Genomic DNA, 17,165 nt, shown 5'->3' with positions numbered 1-17,165 from the left:
CAGAAACCAACCAACCCACAGTAGTAGCAGTAGTAGTGTTCAGCTCTTTAAGGACATTACTGCTTGTATTTTTGGCTTTTCTATCTTTTATACTTTTGGAAATATTCAGCTTTTTCTGCAAAAAATTTCCCATATATCCTTATGGGGAATTTTTCAAATTTCGTTCTGCTACTACTTCAGCATACATTCAGCTAGAAAAAACGTTCAACTATCAGCTTTTTAAGCTCTTTCAGCCTTGTACTTTTCAGTTTTCTGACATTACAGCTTTTTCTCAAATTCAGCTTTTTAAAAAAAAAAAATTACAATGAAAGTGAATAGGAAAATCTTCAAATCCTCTTCAAAACCACCTGTCTTTCAACCTCTTCTCGTCCCTCGTACTTTCAGCTACAGACACCATTCCAACTGTTAAACTGTTACAAGACTTGTAACAAGACTATTTGGCATGTATTCAGCTTTTTAAAATCTTTAACGGTTTTGAAATCATCGCAGTTTTAGTTTTAATGATTTTTAGCTCGTCTTCTGGTTTTATAATGGTGTGTGTTGCGTGAGCTAGAGTGCGTGACATCATCGCTAGAGTGGAGATCAGCTGGAAAACTTGAGAAAAAATTCTCTTTAGCTTGATTTAGATCCGACATCTTTTACTTCACATACACAATATATACATAGAAAGGAAATCTTGTTTGCTTTCAGCTGATGGTCTTATTTCAGATGTAGGACCCCAAGCCCTAGAGTGACAAGCACTCCAGCAACTCCCGCATAAGCCGCAATGTTAATTTTGAGCCTACATTTCTGGAGGAGAGCAGACGGTACCTGTTTTGTCTCTCGCTCTAGCTCCCTTATTTTTCACTCTACAGAAATAAAAAAGACATCACATGGTTCAGCAATGTCTCCTGTTGCTCAGTATATAAATATTTTGGCCATAACCATTACACTTTGCTCTAGACTCGCAGGAGTTTGGGAGGTGTTTTCCCATTCATTGTTATGGGGACATTTTCAACTTTGGTTCTGCCACTGCTTCAGCATATGTTCAGCTAGAGAAACTGTTCATCTATCAAAATGTTAAGCTTTTTAGCCCATTCAGCCTATTACTTTTCAGCTTTTCAGCCGTTTCAGCTTTTGAAAAATTCAGCTTTTTCTGCAAAATCTTGACCATTCATTCTTAAAGTTTTATGCATTTCAGGCAAATATTTTCCAGTATATTCAGCAGTTTTTTCGAAATCACTTCAGCCGTCAGCATTCACACTGTATTTGCGCAGGAAATGCAATTTTTCTAGTTCTAGCTATCATGGTTATTACCGCGATATCAGGTCCCACAGTGGCACAAAAATCATTTTGTAGGTATTTTAATGGTATTTTAATGTTTGTAGTTTCCTGGAAAACGATAAAAAGAAATGTTGATGTATAAAAAGAAGGAAGCAACCAGAGAATTTCTGGAGCTAGGGCCTCACGGATTACTGTACACACACGCACACTAAAAAACTTTGTAACTTGCAAGAAAAAAGCAACCTTAACAACTTTATTTACTGATTTGGGTGAAGTATTTTCTGCCATCCTCCTGCTGCTCTGAGAGCAAACAGCATTCTAGCTGTCTAGCAGATGTTTCATGGGAAATTCAAGATGAGCTGAAACACAAATGCTCCCCCTGTGTTTTGTTATTGTATGTTTTTACAAGACTCAGGATATTGAATGGTTTTCTACAATGCCAAATAAAAATCACACATAAAAAGACACATGAAATTCTGAAAGTAAAATAGTAATGTGTGTGTGTGTGTTTGCAGAGATGCAGAGAGAACATCAGAGGAGAGAGCATCGACTACAGGAGGCTCATTGCTGTGCTCTGAGCACCATGGAGGAGGCCAGACAACACCAGATCAGGGTAGGATTCTCACACACACACATCATGTGTTTGTGTATGTGTTTATTCTTTGGCTTTGGAGTTGGCATGTTTAATGTAGTCCTAGTTTATGTTTCAGCTGCACAGATTTGACAAAAGAGAGAGAGAGAGAATTAACTTCTTGGTTTTGTCACATTTTTAGATGTTTAGCCTGTATTTATAGTTTGCACTTGCCCTCCCATGATTTTCTTTTTGTTATGCAAGCTGTGTTAGTGTGCAACCTTGGAAAAAATATCATATTAGTCTAAGCCCACCAGTTCGGAAGTCATGACTCAGTTTCGGGAAGTCGGGAAATTGGTCTAGCCTATTGTCTAGCTCAGGGGTTCCCAAACTTTTCTATGCCAAGGCCCCCCAGACAGCATTAGCTTCTGGCCGGGGACCCCCAAACCCACAGACAATGCTACAAAATATGTAAAGAAACATCAACTTTTAGAAGGTATTTTCTTACTTTTATTCACTATTCAATAATTATTACATTTGTTTAGCATAAGAACATTATTAACAAACATCTTTTCAGCACCGTATATTCCCACTGAATAATAAACTTTTCAACAAACTGTTGACAGATAAGAACGGAACAAAAGAAATCAAACCTCTCTTGTGTGTGTGTGTCTGTGTGTGTGTCTGTGTCTGGGAGTGACAGACAGAGATTATACTAGTGGGAGGGAGTGTCACGCTAGTGTCACGCCCTTGCATGCTTTGATTCAGTACATTTAGATGCTGGAAAATGTCTGACATATATGCAAGTTTGCGGATCCAGGTTGCATCGGTGAACCGATCTGCCAGCTGATGCTTTTCAGATGAGAAGAACTCTGCAACCTCCCTCCGCAGCTCATAGACACGGTTTAAAACTGCGCCCCGTGACAGCCAGCGCACATTTGAGTGAAGCAGCAGCCCCTCAAAACGGGCGCCCATCTCATTACATAGAAGGGTAAACAGTCTGTGTTTCATGGGGCGGGCTTTAATAAAATTCACTAGTTGTATGACCTCCTGTAGTACCTGATTCCACTCGTTAGCCATCCTTTTTGCAACAAGTGCCTCACGATGGAGCATGCAGTGTGTGGCCACTACATGCGGGGCTTTCTGCTTGATGAGAGCGGTCACTCCACTGATCTTCCCGGTAATTGCTGTGGCTCCGTCCGAACATACCCCCACACAACGGGTCCAGTCCAATCTGTTAGAATCGATGTAATCGTCCAAAACTTGAAAAATGTCTTTCCCAGTGGTTCTTCTTTCAAGTGCTTTACAAACTGTCACTGCAAAGACACAAAGCGGAGATGTGAAATAAAGAATGCTTAAATCTGAATAAACATCAGGTCATCATTTGAACGGTGGCGAAAGGTCCGTGAAGATATGGACCCGATGCTGATACAGCGGAGTTTCTGTTGAGCAGGTAATCTTTCGTCTTTATTGTGGATGTTGTGACACAGATAACTTTCATGCCGATGCTGGCTTATGACTGTGAAAGCTGCCGTTAGTTCAACTGTTTTGCTAACCCTCCTCACGGTCTTGTCCGTTTGTTTTCAACGAAGCCTTTGCTAAATCAATATGATGGATTATCATGTACGCGTTACGATGTGTGTATTGTGTGTCTTATCTGTCATAAACAAGAGATTACGGTTTACGGGCATGGTTGTGTTGCGGTCTGGTGCTACTCAGACAACAGCTGGGACACAGCTGGTCCGAGACTCATGAGGGTTTATTTTTCAGCTACAACGTGGAAGCGATCGTTGTGATGAAAGCTGACGGCAGCATCTGTTAGTCTCTTGGCCTTCAATAACTTTTAGAAGTGGCTAACTTAGCTGTTGATAAATAGTAACTTATTACGTAGCTGTAACGTAACGTAGCTGTAACATGCTAATGACGTTACGCTAGCTTGGCTGTGGAGCTTAGCTTTGGACATTGCAATGACTTACAAGATTTACGAGAGTTTCAACGTGCATTGTAATAACTTTACCTGTGAATCCGACACCGTTACTCCGCATTCAAAGCTGGGCTGTATTTGGTTTCTGCCGGCCGGCTTGTTGCTCTTGTTACTTGTTGCGGGAGGGGGTGTGTCGCGGGAGGCTCCGAGGGGAGAGTGATACCTGCTCAGAGGGGAGGGATTAAGGAGCACAGAGGGGAGGGGTGTGTGTGGGGGGGATGCTTTTTTCAAACCTTTCTCAGATCGTAGACCATAGCTTTAATGTATGCTGCCTCATATTTTCAGATTTTAGTTGGCCATGAGTTTTTAGGTTTTTTTGCAGCAGAGTCCTCCACAGCAGGGCTGTTGGTCTGCTCCTTCGGTCTATTTGTTGTCAAAAACCTGTCCATTTTGCGCTAGCTAGCTACATGCTAGCTTGAGGAGCAGAGCAGCTTGATAACAACCACCAGGTCACACATATTGCCCTTTTCTGACTTTGAGCCCCTGCCCCTCTATAATCATGTGCATGTCCCTGCAGTTAGCCCTTGTGCTGCAGTTTGCTGCAATAACTCTGTTGTTATGGTGCTATAGAGGACAGACCTTTTATTAAATGTTAAAAACAACATAAAATCTAAAAGAAAGTTTACATTTAAAATGATGATAAAATGTGTGTAAATCATTATGTGGAAAACAGACCACATGATATCCGCAATAATTCTTTACTGTGAACGAGCTGTAAGCTAGTGAACAACAGCTGGCACCAAGGATGTGTTCATCCATGTGTTTGAATCCAGGTAGCTCGGACTGAACTCAGCACTCATCAGAGACACTGGTTGTCTCTCTTCTTTTTCCCCTCTCCTCTCTGTAACGTTACGTTCATAAAGTAAAGTACATTTCCCCTCCAGCTCCAGTCAGCAGTCAACATTACAGAACATAAGCACCTGACAATGGAGGTCACATCACTGATCACTGCTGCAGTCAAGTTGATAAACAGGAGTGAAGATAAATCCACTTTTTAATCCTAAAATTAAAAAAAAAGAAATCCCTGAGCTCTCCTCCCGTTGGTAAACAGCTCTGGATCAGAGCAGAATCTGATGTGACTACTGCTGTTAATTCCTCCAGAGGGTCTGGATCTACACCTGACTCTGTCCTCAAGAGCTGACACCTTTCAAAACAGTGTGCCACAGCAAATGCTATTTTACGGAGGATTTTATGCCCACTGAGGGATAAGTTGAAGTCCTAACTTATCTGATGAAGCCCTTCAAATGTTGGTAGTAAAAATTATGTTCAATCTAGGCTTCTTCTGAACTAACATATAAACCTGGTAAAAAAAATAGCTGCTTGACTTGTAAACAGGATTTTTTAATTTAGTAATGTTGTGTCTCTGCAAGTTATGCTAGCTTAACTTTCCAGTGCTTTAAAGAAAGAAAGTGATTTATGAACTAACTTCATCTACAATCCCACTGAAAATTAAACGAGGGGGCAAAAAAATCATCTGTGACAAACCACCAAAACTTGCGGGCAGTACGTCGACATTTAGAAGTGAGTTAAGCCAACAGTAAAGTAACATTATCAGGTTAACATTATTGCCAATTTGACTTTGGGTTTGCTGGCTTCTGTGTTTGTTAGCTATAAGTAGGTTAATAGAATATTAAGGAACAAGTAAGTAACTAGAATGGCACTCAGTAGAGCGCTTACCTCCGCCAAGTCCTAACAATTCCCTTTAATTAAATCAAGCACAATCCATTATCAAAAAAAACATGTTTAGATCAGCTAGAACCAGATTTTTATTTGGATCCACAGTAAATTGTTATAAATCAAATCAAATCCAATTTTATTTGTATAGCCCAAATTCACAAATCACAGTTTGCCTCAGAGGGCTTTACAATCTGTACAGAGACAACACCCTCTGTCCTTCGACCCTCGATTCGAGTGAGGAAAAACTTGCCCCCCAAAAAAAGGCCCTTTTAACAGGGAAAAAAAAATGCGGAAGAAACCTCAGGAAGAGCCACAGAGGAGGGATCCCTCTCCCAGGACGGACAGACGTGCAATAGATGTCGCATGTACAGAGCAGATCAACGAGATCACAATGTATACAATTATAATGGATGGTTGACAGGAAAGTACATAAAGAGGTATTACAGCAATAATAATGAAATGCACATGGAAATGTGATTACTAGTGATAACAGTAGCAGTGGTTAACGGTAAGGATAGTATGTAGTAATGCATTACAATAATAGTAGTGGAACGTATGTAACAGAGATATGACTAATATTAGCAACAGTAGTGGTGGGTGTCAGGCAGGGCCATGGCAGTAAGCGCATCCACGATCAGGCAGGGTCATGGCAGTAGGCGCATCCACGATCAGGCAGGGCCATAGCAGTAGGCGCATCCACGATCCACGACCCGGGCACGGCCAGGATCCATGGGAGCCTGTAGGACTAGAAAGCACAAGGACTCCGGGGAAGAAGTGAAGTCAGTGACATGCAGAGATGGGGCATGTATACAGGCATAATGTATACAGATGGAGAGGAGAGGAGGAGAGAGAAGCTCGGTGTATCATTTGTCCCCCGGACTGGGCCTATAGCAGCATAACTAAGAGCTGGTCCAAGACAGGCCTGGGCCAGCCCTAACTATAAGCTATATCAAAAAGGAAGGTCTTAAGTCTACTCTTAAAGGTGGAGAGGGTGTCCGCCTCCTGGACCAAAACAGGAAGATGGTTCCACAGAAGAGGAGCTTGATAACTGAAGGCTCTGGCTCCCATTCTGCTTTTGGAGACTTTAGGAACTACAAGTAACCCTGCGTTCTGGGAGCGTAATGCTCTAGTTGGGTGATAGGGTAGTAAGAGCTCCTGGAGATATGATGGTGCCTGACCATTAACAGCTTTGTAAGTGAGGAGAAGGATTTTAAACTCTATTCTTGATTTTACAGGGAGCCAGTGCAGAGAGGCCAATACAGGAGTAATATGATCTCTTTTCTTAGTTCCTGTCAGTACACGTGCTGCAGCATTTTGGACCAGCTGGAGACTCTTTAGAGACTTGTTAGGGCAGCCTGATAATAGAGAATTACAATAGTCCAGCCTGGAAGTAACAAATGCATGGACTAGCTTTTCTGCGTCTTTTTGAGACAGGATGGGCCTGATTTTTGCAATGTTACGTAGATGAAAAAGTGCAGACCTTGAAGTTTGTTTTATGTGGGAGTTGAAGGACATATCTTGATCAAAGATAACTCCCAGATTCCTGACAGTGGTGCTGGAGGCCAAGTTAATGCCATCCAAACTAGCTATATCATTAGATAATGCATCTCTAAGGTGTTTAGGACCAAGTACTATAACTTCGGTTTTATCTGAATTTAACAGCAGAAAATTGCATGTCATCCAGGTCTTAATGTCCTTGAGACATGCATGGAGTTTAGTAAGCTGATTAGTTTCATCTGGCTTTATTGATTGGTATAACTGGGTATCATCTGCGTAACAATGAAAGTTTATGGAGTGTTTCCGAATTATATTTCCTAGAGGGAGCATATATAAGGTGAATAGTATGGGTCCAAGCACGGAGCCTTGAGAAACACTATGACTAACCTTGGTATACAGGGATGACTCATCATTAACATGTACAAACTTAAATCGATCCGATAAATAGGACTTAAACCAGTGTAATGCGGGTCCTTTAATGCCAATTAAGTGTTCCAGTCTCTGTAGTAGAATGTGATGATCAATGGTATCAAATGCAGCACTAAGATCTAGTAAGAACAGGACAGAGACAAGTCCTTTGTCAGAAGCGATTAGGAGGTCATTTGTAACTGTCACCAGTGCCGTCTCTGTGCTATGATGTGCTCTAAAACCTGATTGAAGAAAGTCACATAGAAAGTTGGCGACTGCTTTCTCAAGGATCTTGGAGAGGAAAGGGAGGTTGGATATAGGTCTATAGTTGGCTAAAGCTTCTGGATCAAGATTAGGCTTTTTAAGGAGCGGTCTAATTACAGCTAGTTTAAAGGACTGTGGTACGTATCCTGTTAATAGAGACAGGTTGATCATTTCTAGTAGAGATGTGCTAATTAAAGGTAAAGTTTCTTTCAGCAACCTAGTTGGGATGGGGTCTAGGAGACAAGTTGTTGGTCTAGATGAAGAAATCATCGAAGTTAGTTGGTGGAGGTCAATGGGAGAGAAGCAGTCTAAATATAAGTCAGAATTTACAACTGTTTCTGAGGTTCCTTTGTTTAAAGATACAATAGTGCCAGTTGAGGGCAAACGATGATGGATTTTATCTCTAATAGTTAAAATTTTATCATTAAAGATGCTCATGAAGTCATTACTACTGAGCGTTGTAGGAATACATGGTTCAGTAGAGCTGTGACTTTCTGTCAGCCTGGCTACAGTGCTGAAAAGAAACCTGGTGTTGTTTTTATTTTCCTCTATTAATGACGAGTAATAGTTTGCTCTGGCATTGCGGAGAGCCTTCCTATATATTTTAAGGCTATCTTTCCAGGCTAAGCGGGATTCTTCCAAATTGATGGAACGCCATTTCCTTTCAAATTTCCGTGATGTTTGCTTGAATTTGCGGGTATCCGAGTTATACCAGGGTGCTAACCTCCTGTGCTTTATAGGTTTCTTTTTCAGAGGGGCAATAGAGTCCAGTGTTGTTCGCAATGAGCCTGCAGTGCTATCAACAAGATGATCAATTTGTGAGGAACTGAGGTTAGCGGAGGAGTCCTCTATTATATTAAGACATGGCATTGAATTTAGTGCCAGCGGTATAATTTCCTTAAATTTAGCTACAGCACTATCTAGTGAAGGAGTTTTTGCCTAATGGTGTGTAGTCCAGTAATAGAACTTCGAAAGTTATTAAGTGATGGTCTGATAAAAGAGGATTCTGTGGAGAAACTGTTAGATTTTCAATCTCGATACCATAAGCTAGAACAAGGTCAAGGGTGTGGTCAAAACAGTGAGTTGGCTGTAAAGTTTTCCACGTTGGATGTAAAAGACTAAGAACAAGGCTTTCCAATGAGTTATAATGTAATTTAGGTTTAGGATTGATTGACAGACTTAAGTCATAAATAGCTGCAACACCACCTCCTCGGCCGGAGCCTCGAGGAATGTGAGTATTAATATGACTAGGGGGAGTGGATTCATTCGGGCTGACATATTCTTCAGGATGCAGCCAGGTTTCAGTAAGACAGAATAAATCAATATTACAATCTGAAATTAAGTCATTTACTAATACAGCTTTCGATGACAGGGATCTGATGTTTAGGAGTCCGCATTTAATTCTCTTGTCTTGTTTGGAAATTGCAGAGTTGCTGTTAATTTTTATTAGATTTTCATGCACAACTCCTCTTCTGTGGACTTTTGATTTGATTAATTTAATTAATTTAGGTGGTCGGGGGGCAGACACAGTCTCAATAAAGTTTTGGGTGTGCAACTGATCTCATTGGAAGCTCAGAGAAGCGTGTAAGACTGCAGCTCTGCCTCCTGGTCTCAACTCTGGGTTGTCAGGCTGGTTGTTGGCTAATGAAATGGGTTAGATTTCTAGAGATGAGAGCCGCTCCGTCCAAAGTGGGATGGATGCCGTCTCTCCTAATCAGACCAGGTTTTCCCCAGAAAGTCCGCCAATTATCAACAAAGCCCACATCGTTTGCTGGACACCACCTTGACAGCCAGCGGTTGAATGATGACATGCGGCTAAACATGTCATCACTGGTTAGATTTGGCAGGGGCCCAGAGAAAACTACGGAGTCCGACATTGTTTTGGCATAGTTACACACCGACTCAACATTAATCTTAGTGACTTCCGACTGGCGTAGCCGGGAGTCATTACCGCCGACATGTATTATGATCTTACTATATTTACGTTTAGCTTTAGCCAGCAGTTTCAAATTTGATTCGATGTCGCCCGCTCTGGCCCCTGGGATGCATTTCACTATGGTCGCTGGTGCCTCTAACTTCACGTTTTGTACTATGGAGCTGCCAATAACCAGAGTTGGTTTCTCAGCGGGTGTGTCGCTGAGTGGGGAAAATCTGTTAGAAACGTGAAGCGGCAGATGGTGTAACGTGGGCTTTGGCTTGGTATTATGCTTCCTTCGTTCAGTCACCCAGCCGCCCTGCTTTCCCGGCTGCTCGGGAGTTGCCGGGGGACGGCTAGCTGAAGCTATGGTTGCTCGGTCCGCACTAGCTAAGGGGGCCTGGCTAACTGCAGCAGTTACAGTCTGAGTTTCCATGCTGCGGAGCCGAGCCTCCAACTCACTGAGCCTCACCTCCAACACTACAAATAAACTACACTTAATACATGTACCAGTATCACTAAGGGAGGCAGAGGTGTAACTAAACATCTGGCACACCGAGCAAGAGAAAAGAGGAGAGCGAGAGGGAGAGAGAGAAGCCATCGCTAGCTGATAGCGGCTAAGCTAGGATACGATAGATTAGCTAGCAGAGCTAGGAGAGCTACAAACAGCAGTAAGTTTAGCGATTAAGCTATAAACACAGAGTACTGTTAAATGCTTTAGTGGACTAGTACGTGCTTAATTGTAAGCGGGAATTCGGCCGCTGCAGTAAGGAATATAACAATAATCTGCTCGGACGAGCCGGAGCAGCACAGTTACGCTATCACTATCAGTAACACAACAGCAGGAAATGACGCAATGACGCAACACGCTTACCGTCGTACGTACAGCAGAGAGAAGGCAAGTCCTCATAACTCTAAGGACTAAGTCCTCAGTCCTATAACTCATGGATACCAGCCACCTAAATACACCTGATTCTTTTCACCCAGATCCATGCATTATCCACTGAGAAATTAACAAAAATGTAGAAAAATGCCTTATCTCACAGTTTTAAAGAAAGTGAGAAAATTCCTGGATCTGTCCCTTTATCTGGATCCACACCAAAAGTTAATGGGGCCTATTCTGGGCTGAGACCCATCCTCCATCCAAGCTTGGTGGAAATCTGTTCAATATTTTTTGTGTCATTTTGCTGACAAACCAACAGACAAACGGACACGAGGAAAAACAAAACACGACCTCCTTGGTGGCAGTAAGAACAGCATCTGAATGCAGCACATCATGCCTTTTCCTGTAACCTTGCCATAGACAAGGATGACAAGGATAACCTTGCCATAGACAAGGATGACACCTGTCGCCATGGTAACTACACATAAAATATGGCAGCAGCTGTTGTCTCAGCATGCTTATTTTGAAATAAATGGCGAAAGTGGGACTGAAATGTTTCCCGACAGACTAGACAAAAATAACTCAAGGTAAATAAGTTAAAATCAAATGACTAAAGTTCTGACTGAAACTAATTACACTATATTTTTGTCAAAAGACCAAAATTGAATCATCTTAAAATTATTTTTAAATGCACTCATCTATTATGTGCCTGTTATTATACTGTACCATCTGTGAAAATGTGCTGCTGCTCTACCTGTTTTATTGTGTTTTCATCTGTTTGTGTCCAACAGTCTGTGACCAGTAGAAGTCCTTAAAGTAGTGTTTGAGGTGAATGAGGGTGAGAGGATGAGATTCTCAGTATGAGGGCTGTAAAATGGAAGATTTCTCAGACATGTAACTTGATTTGTTGTTGAAATTTTAGCTTCATACAGTTTGGAAAGTGCTGGAGTCAGTCAGTGTTGCAATTCAGCTTTCCTTTCCTATTGAGTGTTTATCGCACTAGTGATCTCTTGCGTGTGTGTGTGTAGAAGAGAAACCACAGTGTTAGCTGTGAACCTTTATTGTCTACAAAATACTGAAACAAACACACAACACAAATAGAGCCTACAGTGTCATAAGTGCTGCAGTTGTTCTCAGATTGTTGGTTTGAATGTAATGATCCGTCTCCTCCTGCTGCTGAGTTAACTGAATGTTAAAGATTCATAAAGCAATTATATCAGCTGAGAAAGCTCTAGCTTCATGAAACAATTGGTCCACTTTAATTTCATCCGTTTCCTTGTGAAATGATATTGAAAATGATCCAGAGTGGTAACAGCTTATTGTAGATTTTATGGTTGAAGCCCCTGCAGGCAGCAAAATGACAACAGCCAAGTGTCTGTGAGGGGAAGTGTCAGGTCCCTTCAATGTAGCCTCAGTTTCTCCTGGTTGAGGTCAAAGATTACATCATGCAGCTTCATGGAAACAAGACTGTTCATACAAAACATAGTAAGACAGGTTTATGCTATTAAACTCGATATTTTGCTAAGTAGGCAACTAAACCAAACTCTCAAGAAATGCCCCTGGATTCTTTCTCATAGAAAAAAAAACATGAAGAATTCTTCTGGCACTAGTGCACAGTAGGACTTACTGATACTGATTTAAATGCAAGAAATCATGACCAATATGAGTTGAAGCAAACAGCGACTTTGGAAGCTTGAAAAGGAGAAAGTAATGTATTGTTCTAGTGTTTTGATAATATTTTGACATTTTATAAGCTCTTGTTGGTGTTCTCTCATCAAAATCTTAAGCGGATTAAGTCTGCATATAGTCTGTATTGAGTATAATCATTTTTTTTACTTCTCCAGTGTGAGCAGTCAGTAGAATCTGGAGTGTTCAGTTCTGCGCAGCCTCATAAATGTAGTGCTGTCCTTCAGCCAGCTCACAAACTGCTCCAACATCTTGTGTCCAAGCATCATTATATCGTTTAAAGGCTCTCCTTCCTCTCCCTCCTCCTTGTGTTTGGTGCCTTCTGTCAGGCCCTGGAGGAGCGTCTGAAGCAGGAGCAGAGGGAGGAGGTTCATGCCCTGAAGGAGGCCCACAGGAGGACCTTAGACATCCTGAGACAGCAGTCAGACCAGGAGCTGCAGACACTTCGCTTTGAACTGGAGGATGAGGGGAAAGCTAAGCTGGGTATATGATGATCCAATTAAAAACTTTTTTTTTGTTCGTTTTTTTACAACTTCTCTTCCTGCAGCATGGTTTTAAACTACAGCGAGGACGTTTGTACCCTCAGAGATGATGTTTCTACCCATGGTGATACTGTTTCTACCGACTGTGTTGATGTTTCTGCATTGTCATCCACATTCTCTCTCTGTCTCTTCACTATTAAAAGAATGGAGGGAAACACAAGCAGCCATGAACAAAGAGATAATGAATCCCTGCAAGGCATTTAAATTTAAATGTAAAACTAATCATGGGACTAAATCATCAGATAGAATGCAAGAAGCGTAATAAGCAACAGGTTAATCACACTGGGCCTACAAATGACAAAAAAACATCTTGCCTTCTCTTGTGTGTCAAGTTCTTAAAAAGGTTCCATGGACTTTATTGTGCCTAATCCTACGGAAGCGCATTGCATTCACTGGATAAAAAAAAATTAGACACCTTAACTCGTAATTACGAGATCAGGATCTCGTAATTATGAGAAAAAATCTCGTAATTACGAGAAAAGATCTCGTAATTATGAGATCAGGATCTCTAATTATGAGAAAAGATCTCGCTAATAGCGAGAAAAGACTTGTTTCAAAGGCTTCCACAACAACCCCAGGACGTAACATACTCACGTCAATCTAGAATAGAATAGAATAGAATTACTTTATTGATCCCAGACTGGGAAATTCTTTTGTCAGTCTTTTGCCAATCTGATGTAGCCTTTCAAAATAAAAGCCTGTTACACGTTCATATTTCCTTTACATTAAGGTTAAAGTTTAAAAAAACAAAACTACAATTTATTACTCGACTGGAAAAATCAGGTCAATCTGATGTGGCATTTCAGAATAAAAGCCCTTTGAACTTTTACATTTGACTGTACTCTATGTACAGTAGGACTACCCGTTATTACTCAACCGTTCCACTTCAGACTGGTAGTACTCGACCTCAGGATGACACCCATAAAAAATCAGGTCAATCTGATGTGGAATTTCAAAATTAAAGCCCTCTTAAATGTCAGATATTGTCAATATTTACATGTATATTCAGATGGATATAAAAAAAAAGTTTTCCACAAAAATTTCCACAGACTAATTTTAATCCAGACTGGTAGTGGTCCACCCCAGAGACTCACTGTAATATCAGGAAGTTCTGATGTGGAATTTCAAAATTAAAGTAATCTGAAATTTGACATATTTTGAATATTTTTCCTCAAATTCAGATTTACATTGAAGGGAAACTACCTGTTTCTATAGAATAATTTCAGTTCAGAATGATAGTACCCCACCTCAGAGACTCACTCATTTAATATCAGGAAGTTCTGATGTGGAATTTCAAAATTAAAGCCCGCTGAAATTGGAAATATTTTGAATATTTTTCCTCAAATTCAGATTTACATTGAAGGGAAACTACCTGTTTCTACAGAATAATTTCAGTTCAGAATGATAGTACCCCACCTCAGAGACTCACTCATTTAATATCAGGAAGTTCTGATGTGGAATTTCAAAATTAAAGCCCGCTGAAATTGGAAATATTTTGTGTGGAAACAGGTCGTTTCTTTTTAATGTCAAGCTGAATTCACATGGAAATATTGACAATATCTGACATTTAAGAGGGCTTTTATTTTGAAATTCCACATCAGAACTTCCTGATATTACATGAGTAAGGCTCTGAGGTGGACCACTATCATTCTGAACTGAAATTAGTCTGTGGAAACAGGGAGTTTCCTCGTAATATCGATCTGAATTAAGAGAGAAATATTAGAAATATTTGACATTTTAGAGGGCTTTTATTTTGAAAGGCTATATCAGATTGACGTGAGTATTTGTTACGTCCTGGGGTTGTTGTGGAAGCCTTTGAAATGAGTCTTTTCAGTTATTAGTGTAATCGCACTAATAAAACACACAGTATATGCGCACACCGCAAAACAACGTGTGGGCTGGCTTGACCGCAGTGTTTCACTATCTCATAATAACGAGATCTTTTCTCATAATTACGAGATCCTGATCTCATAATTACAAGGTCTTTTCTCGTAATTACGAGATCTTTTCTCGTAATTACGAGATCCTGATCTCATAATTACGAGATCCTGAGCTCATAATTACGAGATCTTTTCTCGTAATTACGAGATCTTTTCTCATAATTACGAGATCCTGATCTCATAATTACGAGATCTTCTCTCATAATTACGAGATCTTTTCTAATAATTATGAGATCCTGATCTCGTTATTACAAGATAAGGTGTTTTTTTTTATCCAGTGAATGCAATGCGCTTCCGTATAATCCAACAGGCTGACCTACAAAATAAACAGTAAAACAACATGAAACTTGCAGCTTCCAAGTCTTTAGTCAGGTCAGAGACAACCATTATCCATCCATTGTTGAGCTTAAACCATTAGCGGCCATCTTTGATAATGCAGTCCATTGTAAAATCCACACATCCTTGATGTTGTGAAGTTAACAGAGCAGTCCACAAATAAAACACACACACACACACACACACACACACACACACACACACACACACAAACACACACACACACACACACATACACAATTCAATAGTCATTAAAAAAATGAACTTAATCCAGTGGGTCTTGACATCCTCAGATGGAGTAGATGAAGACTTTTGTTTTGGTTTTACAGCCAAACACAGACAGATTGGCTGCTTTGCTTGTACCTTCTACATCTTCAACAGCAGACAGTGAGGTGGTCAGAACTGTCATCTAGAGGGTTCGAATTAAAACATGAGCTCTGTAGGGGTCACTGAAATAGCTAACCCTAACCAACGTAGGGCAGAAATAGATAAATAAGATAATAGCAAATAGCCCACATTAAATGCATCGCACCCCGCTGTATATGCAAATGTAGGGCTACACCTACATTATGAAAACAAATGGACACTTTCTTTAAGCAAAGAAAGAAATATCTTCATGAATGACATTTGCCAAATGAACAATTCGGCCCAAACAGTTAAGAATGTGTTGTGGACAGCGTTTCACAAAGTTTGTTTTTTTAAGGGAGCCCGGCGACTTTCTCCGCTTTCTTCATTCTCCAAAGAAGTAACAGGCTTTGAAATTGAAATAAACTTTGAAAGAAACTGACACTTTTTCACAAGGAACAAAACATCTTAGGGCCGGATCTACTAAAGGTTTGCGTGTATTAAAACATGTGCAAACTCCTTGCACACGCAAAAAAATGTACAAAGTGATTTACTAACAGTGCGCAAAAAGGGTTGCGTCTGTCAAAGGTGCAAAATAGCGCATCTGCATTCAGTTAGTACGTTTGCAGCAATGAATATGCAACATGGGGCGTTTACACGCAATTGTGCGTGTTGTGGGTGGAGAACATGTAAATATAATAATTTAGCACACACAAAGTGATTTATCAAACCGGAAAGCAATTTTGCCAATAGAAACTGCGTCTATATTAACACATCTCAAAGGGAGGTGCAAACGGTTTGTATGCGTAATTGCGCACACATGGCTGCCGTTATTGTTGCAAGAAGGAGACGCCGAGAACGCATTTTTCACCCTCACGTGAACATTTTTGGGATGAATGAGGAAACTATCATTAGAACATATCGCCTATCCAGCTTTGCCATTTTGGAGCTGTTGGAGGAACTCAGAGTGGATTTGGAGCCAGCAACGAGAAGGAGTCACGCAATACCTGCAATAACAAAACTCCTTGCAAGTTTACTATTATTATTATTATATTTATATTATTATACGCCAATTTTTCTTTTGTTCTTCTTCTGATGTCTTGGTATCTCCTTCTCACTTCATCCACTGTTCGCCTGTTTTTTCTAACAGCATTAACTTTTTTTACCGATTTTCTCTAACACGGCGTTCCTTTGCGCGACCGTCAGATTCCTTTGCTGCAGCTCATTTAAATGTTTATTCGCTTCCTCTACCAACACTTCTAATTCCAAAGGGTCCAATTTCACTTTGCGCTTTCGCTCTCTCAAACTCGCCATGCTGAAAACCATGAAACACGCTAAACCCCCCATTTAAATAGGCGTGTCTCCAACACGGTTGCACCTGTTGTCATTAAGGCAAACACTCTTAGTAAATCGTCCACAAACCGGGGTTCAACCCCACACGCAAATTTCTAGATTGCCCATGCAGATTAGTACAAGCAACTTGGGATCTTAGTAGATATAAGAAAAGGTGTGACAGTGCACACCCCAGAGTGACACTGTCATTCATGAGAGAATATGTACGTAGTTCCTCCCGGAAACATGTTTGTTTGTACCCATTTATATCATTAATGTAAAAATACTTGTTACATTGAAACATTCATTAAAGTCATGGTTGTTGGTAATGTATTAGTGACTCCCACAGATGTGTGATGTTCTGCTTTCCTGGGAGCTTAGACCCTACCTTATGGGAGCTCATCTCCCGTAGGGCCCCAAGTAACTCGAACCCTGGTCATCTAGCTGTGTTACATAGTGATATAGATGGGTTACAGAAGTAAAGGCTGGACCATTATGAAGGTGTTTCAGGCGGTTAAGGAG

General features: G+C 40.7%; 1 protein-coding gene across 3 annotated transcripts in view; it reads left to right on the top strand.

The window, feature by feature from the left end:
- The window catches only part of LOC311253604 (protein FAM184A-like), a 200,268-nt gene that overhangs the window by 143,903 nt on the left and 39,200 nt on the right, over positions 1-17,165 (top strand). For all 3 annotated transcript variants that reach the window (XR_014621718.1, XM_084347699.1, XM_084347698.1), the window contains exons 16-17: positions 1,779-1,876; positions 12,478-12,631. Coding sequence is in view for 2 of the 3 variants with exons in the window: in XM_084347699.1 (XP_084203825.1) it covers positions 1,779-1,876; positions 12,478-12,631 (252 nt within the window). In the remaining variant the exon portion in view is untranslated. The remainder of the gene's footprint in view (positions 1-1,778; positions 1,877-12,477; positions 12,632-17,165) is intronic.

Source organism: Pagrus pagrus (assembly GCF_965226575.1).
Source record: "Pagrus pagrus genome assembly, chromosome: 24".
Lineage (NCBI taxonomy): Eukaryota > Metazoa > Chordata > Actinopteri > Spariformes > Sparidae > Pagrus > Pagrus pagrus.
Note: the sequence above shows the minus strand (reverse complement) of the source record. Positions and strands in the feature narration are given on the sequence as shown.